At 39.6% G+C, this 10,583-nt stretch overlaps 1 protein-coding gene and 1 long non-coding RNA gene across 2 annotated transcripts in view; one reads left to right on the top strand and one right to left on the bottom strand.

The window, feature by feature from the left end:
- Positions 1–6,591, top strand: part of OSBPL5 (oxysterol binding protein like 5) — a gene marked incomplete in the record, with an annotated part of 79,090 nt that extends 72,499 nt beyond the window's left edge. Inside the window, 5 exon segments of the mRNA XM_072422173.1 lie at positions 1–152; positions 2,058–2,175; positions 2,710–2,827; positions 4,864–4,966; positions 5,834–6,591. Of these exon segments, the coding sequence (XP_072278274.1) occupies positions 1–152; positions 2,058–2,175; positions 2,710–2,827; positions 4,864–4,966; positions 5,834–5,972 (630 nt within the window).
- On the bottom strand, positions 1,144–9,248 carry LOC140338118 (uncharacterized). Its single transcript, XR_011922184.1, has 3 exons — positions 8,624–9,248; positions 5,687–6,033; positions 1,144–2,879 (listed from the first exon to the last, which is right to left on the bottom strand). It is a non-coding gene; the product is annotated as an uncharacterized lncRNA (long non-coding RNA).
- Positions 9,249–10,583: the final 1,335 nt, after the last annotated feature.

Raw genomic sequence — 10,583 nt, forward strand, 5'->3', positions numbered from 1 at the left:
GGAAATCAAAACCAGGCGACGGATGAGAAGTACATTCTGGAGGATGCACAAAGAAAGGCGGCAAAGGAGAGAAAAGATAAATGCGAGGATTGGACCCCCCAGCTGTTCATATATGATGACATCCATAAAGAATGGAGATACAAATATGAAGAGTAGGTGTTTAGAGGGAGTGAAATGGCTACAATAGTGGATACAATTTTCTTTCCATTGAAAAAAGAATCAGCTAACAGAAATTTGATCTGTTATGTTGGGAGGTTATTTGATTCTTCTTTGGTTTTAGTCTTTGCCAAGTTATACAAATGATTGATTTAATATAAAAATATAGAAAAGGTAATTTCGTAAAATGTAAATTAAAGCCTCACTTGTCTGATCTGCTTTTGTTTTTGGTGTTTGGTAGAACCTTTGCGGCTCCTCACCCATCTGCACCACTTGCCTCTGATTATTGATTGAAGTGCATTGCCATTGAATAACACTTGCAGGTTTTATCCCACTTGTGTTCTTGTGATCGACTATTAATAAGAAGTGGCAGATTGATATACCCATTCCAACGTCACTTCTTGCCCCGCTATTAACATGTCTCCTTTTGGCACATGAGCCCTGCAGAATGACTGTTCTGTGCTTCTTCTGCGTCTCCAAATTTACGGTTTAGGGATTCCAAAAACCTGATGCCAAATTAGATTCAGTCACATCACAAATAATATTATTGACCTAATAAGACAATATAAATATCTCAGAATATAGCGAAGCATATCCAGGAATCTGAGTGCAGAGCGAACTGGGGGAGCTTAGGAGCTTGGAAAATTATTTTGGAAAGGTTGGTAAATAAAAGAGAAGCAGCTTTTTCCTTTAAAAGAGACTGAGCAGTGATTCAGGCCATGCGTGGGTGTGATCTATATATAAAATATTGCAGGTGGTAGAAAAAGTAGAAGGCATTTATTTTCTAAAATAAAAAGCTGTATAAAGCAGAGGAGGAGAGAAGTTGTAGATGGAAAACATTTTATTTTTTTTGCTTTGAGGGCAACAAATAAGGTGCATACATACCCTCCCTCCCCCATGCAAATTCCAGTCCTTGTGCGGGTTCTCATATACAGTAATCAATTGCATAATTAATTTTCAGAGAATCATCATAGTAATTGTAGCAGATTAATAGGCCCTGGCATCACTCCTGTTTCTAACACTTGCCTTCTGGAATCACGGTCACAATCTACTGGTATTAAATGGGGAGGTGGGGAGAAGGGGGTACATTTCTGGGCTCCATTGGAGTTCTAGATTAGGTGCCCTGAACTCATGCCTATACATCTACAGTTGCAGGGCAAGGCAGGGTGAATGACAGGTTCTCCTGGAAAAACCAATTCATGGTTTTAGGTTCTTTTCTTGGTGGGAAACTGCAGTTTGCTGCTCCTGGACTCACAGCAAACTGCACTGCACGAAATCAGATTGCATGTGACTGCAGATGTGGTGCAGATTTTAAAACAACTGAGCTGGTAAAAATGACTTGTGTGTTTTGGGAACAGTGACACCATCTGCTGCAGTTGAGTGCAAAAAATGGTTTCTAACTGCGCACATTCACTCAACCGCATCCAAGTGGATAGGGACGATGATGGGCTTGAAGATCCCAAGTGATGGGTCTGAAATGATCCCTTCCTATGGGTACACACAGTTTTTTGTAGCCCTCAGTATCTCCATAATTTCCGTTTTGGGGGAACATGTGACCTTTCCCCTGTTCCCTTCTTTTGTCCAAGAATGCCATACTAAAGCCTGGCCAATCTCCAGAGCAAAGCGGAGAAGGACATAACCTCGGATAAACCTGCAACATTTATCCAGCCTGTTTATCCAAAATTAGTAAAGTGACAAATTCCCTTTAAAGGGGGAATAGCATTGATCCTTCCCTCGTCACTAGTACACCACCAGCACAGTCGACTAGAAATTAGGGACCCAAGCTGATACACAGGAAGTTAGTATTTTCAGTGCATATTTTTAATTTCCAGTAAGATACAAGATCATAAAAAAGAACTTCACACAGTTATAAATCCATCTTATTTCTATTATTCTTGCAGCTTGCGTTCCTGGCACCCACTAACTGACATTGCACAGTATGAGAAAGATGGAATGTTGCAGACTGTGAAGAGGAATCTTACCAGCATGATGGCACCCCGCACTGCCCTGGTGCACAAGGTAACAAGGCTTGTTTGCCTTTGATTTATATACACATTATATTGGTATATTAATTCCTATGCTTATTTAAAGAGGACCTGCAAACAGCCTATGTGTTCTAGGAGCTACTTTGTTATATCTAAGAAACAAAAAAGGTAAGAATAGGACATGACAATAAATATGCATAAATATAAATGTGTCCCCAAGTATTCATAAAGTCGGATGGAATCTACAAAGCCAGCACATTACGAAGGACTGCACCTTCTTCATCATGGCTACTAACCTCTTAAATCCATCATGTTCCTACAACTCTCCCTGGAGACATGTTTGTTAGCAAGGCCATCCCCTCCCCAAAATAAAAGTCCACTGACCTCTTTCCTCACTCAACCTCCAAGGACACCTTTTCACCTTTCCGGTGCTCAGTGCCTTAGTTGTCCATTCGTTTTATAGCATAACACACCTCAATGTGTTAATAGAGTTTTCAAGATTTGCCTGGAAAAGGGTACCTAATGGGAACACATTAACACAACTTGTTTATTTGACCATTTTTACTAGAGGGGTAATCAGGAGGGCCGACGTCGTAAGGCCAGCGAGCAGCCGTCCATCAGCAGCCAGACCACTGAGAGCAGCTGTTCCACCCCAGAGCCGGGGCACGAATCTTCTGATGATGAAGGTAGCATACTACCCATTCCTTTCTGTATCATGTGATGATCCTTCAGTGTTCTCTATAAAAGGCAGCAGAATCATTTCAGGGCTTTATGAATAATGCAAATAAGTATTCTACACAAAAAAAATACATCGGTATACTTGCATAACTTTTGCTGCAAAAAATAAGTAAATTAGTGCTTCCGCTCATCACTTATCCACTGGTCAAATGGCTACACAGAATGGGGAGAGTGACAACATATGTCAGTGCCGGTAATTCTGCAGAATCATTTGCAAGGTTGGACACGCTTATATTGGCTGGTTTACCATCCAGTAGGTGCACTTCACCATAATCACCCAATATATACCCCAGTACCATTTATAATACTTATGTACCGGCCATATAGCAAATCCTTTAACACTCTGGCTTTCTGTTCCTCATTTGCAATACAACACATAGAAGTACAAAGAGAAAGCAGAGCACTTGCTCTTGGTTTGGATTGCTTGGTTTAACACAAAATTGGCCAGATTTGTGCATGTGTATCATCCCTAAGAATTAAAGAAAAAGAGACTTATCTGGATGGAGTAGATATGCACCACATATCATAGCAAAACTTTACAAAACTATTGGGAATTTTAAGATGCATTGATCCATACAATCTTTTTAAAAGAAATGCTGAAAAAGGAAATTGCTTTTGATAAAATTGTAGTGATGATTGCACTTAAAGTCCTATTGTTTTTGTATAGTTTGCTGCATACCTAAGCATACACATACAATATCTGGATATGATTTACTTATCCTCAAATTATTCCTTAAAGCAGAATTAATCTTAAAGAAACAAAATTGACAAGAGAGACATGTAGTGCCATGGTTCCAATGATTTTTTGTTTTAGCACTGCACCGCACAATGCATGCGCAGTATAGTGTAGAGCTCAGTTGTGTGTGCGGCACCAGCAGCCACCAGAGATAATGTATCCTGCACCATCACTCTGAGGTTTGCAGTGGAGTTGGCAGCAAAGATAACACCTGCATAGGATGCAGAGATGATAAGGTATTGGGCCAGTATTACTGCAGGGTGGCAGCATACAGGTAAGTCTATGCCATAATTTTCAAGTATGTTGTGCATACTTGCCAATTGGGGCAAAAGCTCACAACCCACCAACTAGTATAGTTTTGCTTTACTAGTGGGATAAAACAATATTTTGCGACTCACAGCTGACTTATGCTGCAGTTGGTTTTCTGTATAATGTATTAGCTAGTGAAAAATTAGGTTGCAAATTTCCCTTAACATCCAGAAAAAGCATTCTGCACTTGTCAACATCATTGAAACGTTTAAGGATTTTTATGTCATGTCAGAATGTTGCATAGGTACATAGACAAGTACATAGATATCAACAAAGATCTTTCCGGACCTCCCAGGTGTAAATTTGTGTAGGGTGGGGTACAACACGTGCCCATCGATGTGCCTTAAATCTGAAGATATTGCGTACCCTAAATGTGATAACAATATTTTTTTAGCTCACATTTATCAATCGTTTATGTAAGTCTACCAGTCAGGTCAGACTAATGGGCTCTAGGCTCCAGGTTCTCCCAACCAGGAGAAACCCCATAGCTCCTTCAGCCCCCCAACGCCAGCAGTAGACCTTTATTATTAGGCTTTGCCTAATTACATTGTAAATTTAGGCTGCCGTGTCCTTAGTACCCTGTTTTTACATCAGGCCTGATTTATTAAAGCTCCCAAAGACTGGAGAAGGTATGAATGGGTGAACCTGGGTGATCTATGATAATCTATTTTCTCCAGTCTTGAAGAGCTTTAATAAACCCTCTCCAAAGATGTCAAAAAACATTCTCATTAGGCCCATTGGCAATGTCATTCTAAAACATTGGCTTCGGTCAGCCTATATTATTTTACAGTAGATTGTAATCCTGAGGTCTAAAATCCAGGCACATATATATATATATAATTATATTTTACATCCATAATTGTATGAGATTTGTGTTGCTATCTTTTTATTATAACTTCAGTACATTTTATTAACTCTTTGTTGTTTCCTGTATGAAAGGTTTTCCAGGGCCGTGTTCACAATGTGGAAAAGAAAAAAATGAATTGAAAGAAATTCAAGCTGCAGTTTTGTCATTACAGAAATCCCAACAGGATATACACAGGTAAAAAAAGAAAACTGCCCCTGTGCTGCTTCCTTCATGGCAATTTAACAAAGCACACATCTTTTATATACAGCTTATAGAACTAGTATTGCTTACATATTTACTACCAGCATATAAAATTTTCTTCCTCCTCCACAATCTGATAAAGCACATACTGTCATCCTATAAAAAAGATTCATTACTGCTTCTTCCAGCTGACAGCACACATATATATTCTATTGATTCAACGCTACTTCCTCCTCCAATATCAGACAAGACACACATTGTTTTATAATGTTAGACTTTTAGGTCTTCAGGGACCCCCTTCTATAAATACTATATCTACAGCTCACAGTATATCAGCATGGTGATCATGGGGAAGAATACCTCTAACACTGCTGGCCAGTGGGAAGAATGTCACCCTTACAGATAGCCAAAAAGATCATTGGTGTCACTTAAACTGACCTTAGGCACAAATTGCTCATTGGTCAAAGAAGCCTTAGCAACCTCTGGAGGAACTCTGGTCGAGGAACACTGTCATAGACCTTCAGTAGTGGTCAACGCAATAGATGTGGGACCAGAAGAATACAGAAGATGATCAAAGTCTGTAAACATATTACGAGAGATGCTTAGAGACTAGGAATGTTCTATAGGTTTTGACTGGAGTAATAGGGCAGAAAATAGTTAGAAACTGCTAGAGATCACTGTCATTGCAGTCCTTTTATATAATGATTTTCTTACCTGCTTGGCTAGAAGAACCCAGAATATTAATGTAGTCCTCAAGGAAGACACCAGGATGTGACAGATCTAGGATGTTTTGTATGGTAAAATCATGCCCATTGCTTCCATGCTTGCCAATTCTGAATCTTTTTTTCAACTTTTTTCCAGAAACCTCAACACTTTGACAAATCATGGCTCACTTGTCAACTGCTCGCCTTCCAGTTCCTCGCTACTGACGTCCCGAAACTGGCTGCTACTTTGCCTTTTTATCGCTTGTCAACTCTTCATCAACTTTGTGTTTAAGTAAAATTATTACGGGACCCATGAACAGGCCAGCATCATCCATTCATCCCCTGGCCAATGAACATCTGCAGGGAAACCACAGAGGACATTTAAGTTCGGGACATTCGGGGAGCACGTTGTCCAAGAACTTCTTAACTCACATGTGTGGAAGAAAAAACATCAACAAGAAGCATGACATTCAAAAGCATGGCTCTGTTCAATGAAAGACTTTTATTATGTGCACAGGAACAACGTGTCAACCTTCTTTCTGCCGTTACATTTTTGGCAAAAGCAGAGAAAGGACTTGTATTGCATAGCAGGGTAATTACAGGGAACAGTAATGGCCTAGATATAACTTCCGTCCAGTTATTTTAACATAACATAACAGATTTATCCAATCGTTTGAGCCCAGGTAATACACCATTCAATTTGGATTGGAAGGCCAGGTGTACAATTTTATTAGAAGTGAGCAGCATAATTAATAACCAACATATTCAACAGACAGATCCACCATGAGCAACCAATATTCTTATAGAATCTTATTAATGGCTAAACACCAGACAGGTGTCACACTAACCAACTCTCACAGTACTATTTATAGCTGGCGCAAAAGTAAACACCAATAAAGCTGCAACAATAATAAATCAGGGAGGGTGGGTGGGGATGTCCTTGATGACTGCTCAGGCTGGAGGAGGTCAGTGATCCCACCAACCCACATACCTTAAGGTGCCATAAACTTTCCCACCCCAGACAGAAATGAACCCTTTACAATCCTTTTATTTTTCTTATTACAAAAAGTAGGTTGTCTTAAAGGGGGTGTGGATAAGTTGGGTGAAGTGCCATACTTTCAGCAGTCAGGGCACCCCTTGCTTTCAAATCAAGGGACCACCAATCTCTCGGTAATGTCGGGCTCAACAAAGAAATATCAGATCCCTTCATGATTTGGCCTGGTGCTTTCCAGTTTTCGGTTTCATCTGGACAGCATAGGAACACAAAATTTGTCACAGCATTCAGGTATTTCATTCTATATGATAAGAAACTGTGCTTTATGCTTTGGGTCCATTTATCCTTTGAGCCAATAAAATGATGGTGGAGAAGTTCTATGCTGTTTATATCATCCTGAATTTTGCAGTCAAACCATTTTTATACACTGCCCAATGCGCTCAGATGGAACATACACATGGCATAAACCACTAAATACCTCTCACTGAAACTGTACTTTTATTCTGCCCCCGGTATCCTGTTGTCTTTCAGTACAGGATTTTAAATAATCATATAGCACAAATAAATAGGGTTTAAGTGGCACAACATTAGCTGAAAAAACGGGGGTAGATAAACCATGGTCTGTGACATTTCAAAAATGTGTCTATCTATGTTTTGATGTTTCATACTATTGTTTCTTTATTTTGTCTATGCAAGGAGGATTTTCTGTCTGGTTATTCTTTCTATTTAGTTACTGGACTGTCAAATCTCACACAACTGTTTCATAGCCTGTCAATCCTCCTTATCTGTTTTCATGACTGACCTTTTTTTCTAAATCTTGTTCTGGAATGTCTTCTTTCTCTAAAATCTGTTTTGGACTAGTTGCTGATCCCTCCTTGGCCTGCCTCATTAAATCCTATTCTTTACCCTCCTCCTAAACTCCTTAACATAATCTGCCTTTCAACTATTCTTGGCCTTCTTCACTATTTCATTACCGTGTGCCACCCCTCCTTGGCTTGCCTATTTTACTATTTTCCTTGGCCTGCCTTTCTAACGTCTCTCTTTGCATTCTAAGTCTAAGTCTCTATCACCCTTCCTTGGCTCTGTCTTTTGTCTCTAGAAGTTGCTCTTCTAACTCTCTTCAAGGCCTCTTTCTTTCCAAGTTCTTTCCAGGGTTTGCTCCCTCTAATTATCCCTCCTGTCTGGCCTATCTCCTTGGCTTACCTATTTTGCACCTTTCCTTGGCTTGCCTTTCTAATGCCTCTCTTTGCATCGCCCATTTCCCCTCCTCTGCTCTACTTACCCACCTCTAGAACTTGCTCCTGCCTGGCTGACCTATCTCCTCATCTTGCTTATTTTACTCTTTTCTTTGACCTGGCTGTTTAACTCACCTGCTTGGCCTTTCTTTGGTTTTCCTTTGCTTTCTTCGGCTTTCCATTCCTTCTCTAATATCTCCCCTGCACCTCTAAACCATCTTTTTGGCCTGCCTGTCCCCCATGGTCTGCATCTGTATTCCCTCTTCCCTCTCCCTTTGGCTTGGCTATCTAATCATTTTTCCTGGTCTGCCTCTAACCGATGTCCTTGCCGGGTGTCTTTACCTGTTCCCAACTGGCCGTTCCTATAAATTCTCTCCAGAATGTCACTCTCCGAGTCCTTACTAGGACCTGCCGATCTATCTTCTCCTCAGGGGTTGTATCTCTACCTGCTTTCCTTGATCTCTCTCTTTATTCTCCTTTCTTGCCATTTTGATTTACCCTTTTGGTTCTATTTCTTTCTTTGTAGACGTGTAACATAAAAACTCATGTAAAAAATTCTGTGCGTTGTCTACTAAATCTTTAACCTGGACTGCGGTTATCTCCTTCAACTACTCCTTGGCCTGCTTATTTTTCATAACCCCTATACTGTCATTCCTGCCATTTCCCCTATGATATGACTTGGTCTGCATGCTTTTCCGAAGCCAATGTACTTGCTTACCTCAATCCTCATTTACATTCCTACTTTGTGTGAAAGGCTTAAAGATCAGAACCTCCAAAAACTGATATTCCGGGTTTGGATGGGAGCCATGGAGTAGAATTGCCTGTTTGTTTCTTTCCATTTCCGTTGGTGAGATTATCTGTGGAAGATTTTACAAAGCTATATAAATGATGTGATGGTTCTCAAGTTGAATTCCAAATTAATTCTAATTCAGGGACCCCCAACCACCAGGCCATGGACTGTGCCAAACCAGGCCATAGCTGTTCTTGTTGCCTGCAATAGTCTTCAGAGAACGAATCTATGTCCAGTATTTTTGTTTAGCTAATCATGTAAACTGACTTGCGTTATTGGCTTTTTCCAGTTCATGGAAAACATTTTGTTGCACAAAACTGGTTGGTTGGGGACCACTGCTTTCCTCAAATGTTTACTGCAATTAGGCCAAACTGGAAATATCTCACCAATGGATTCCCTGGAAGATTTCAATTTCCAATTGATTTCTCAGCATCCGTGCAATACTAAAAAACTAGATTGTGGGGGGTGACCTTTAACTTGACCCCTGGTTTTCTTCAAGAGGAAGTATAGAGTATTTATAGTGAGCACATATTTATTATTATTATTATTATTATTATTATTATTATTACAAAGTTTACCTTTTTGCTATGCTCTTTATATTTGTACAAGCTTATTCTTGCATTACATATTTAAATTTAAATATTACCCCCACTGGAGGGGGCGCTCACTGGCTCAGTACAATAACTTCCCAGCAGCTGTTGACATACATTAAGATAAGGTCACATAGGGAGTGCATTGTTTCTAGCGATTTGAGAAAGAGCAGAAAAGCACAATCATTGTGCAGCACAGGAGAAAGAGCCGGTTTGCGTTAAAACCAAACATGGCTCACCCTATCTACATATATCATTTCAAATTATAGGTTTTAAAATACCATACATTACTATAATTACTTACTTCAAATTGTTCCTTATATGTTTTACCTTTGATCTTTGGTCCTCTCCAGTTTGCCGAATCCCCCCCAAACCATTTCTTGGCCTGCCGAACCTCTCTACCTCTTTTTTGGCTTGTCTTCTGTACCTAACCCTGTCTTGCCTCACAACCCGACCCCTTAACTTGTACAGCATGACTGTAGCACTTTATTCTGCATTATGCTGAAAGATTCAATAAATATAAATAGTAATAGAAAATATTGTTTGACCACCCATTCCATGTAGCCAGTCTAATGTATCGCAGTTCGTTAAGTTATATTTTTTTTTTAAACTGGCACTGGATCTATTTATTTTTGTTGGGTTTGGAAAAAAACATTTAAATAACCAACAGCATAATATACTGCACACTAATATTATGTGTTAGGATTATATTCATTCATTTCAAAATATGACATTGCTGGAGGGGTGGTCAGTTGATATATATTTTGTTCTATCATGTCTTCAAATGCATATATTTTCAGACTGGTTGTCTTGTGTCTTGAGAAACATTCCGCAATTGAACAACTGGAATAAAGACAGAATGGTCGAATAAATAGCGAGCCTTTTATTTATTTTTTATACAAAAGAAAAATCTATGGAAAAAATGAAACAGTATTAATATACAGGATTGGGTTTAATGAACATCTAAACTCTAATTGGATGGCATTTTATTCCAAAGCATTTTGTACCATAAACATTTGCAATTTTTTAAAATCTGTTTTTACCATTCTTCATTTTTGCGGCTGATCCCATTAAGTGTAGCTATCATTAAAAAAAAAAACCCACTTACCTTTAAAGGTGGAAAGCTGGTAATCCCTCCATAATTCTAGTCTAGTTGGTCCTGCCTTCCTCTTCCATTTCAGCGCGGGCTGGACCCCAAGTGCCGCATCTTCTTTATCTTCCTCTGGGTTCTTTTTCCTACATCACCCAATCTCGCACTGCACGGTGCCACCCAAGCTCTTTGGGCATGTGCTGGATGC

Source organism: Pyxicephalus adspersus, chromosome 9, assembly GCF_032062135.1.
Source record: "Pyxicephalus adspersus chromosome 9, UCB_Pads_2.0, whole genome shotgun sequence".
Lineage (NCBI taxonomy): Eukaryota > Metazoa > Chordata > Amphibia > Anura > Pyxicephalidae > Pyxicephalus > Pyxicephalus adspersus.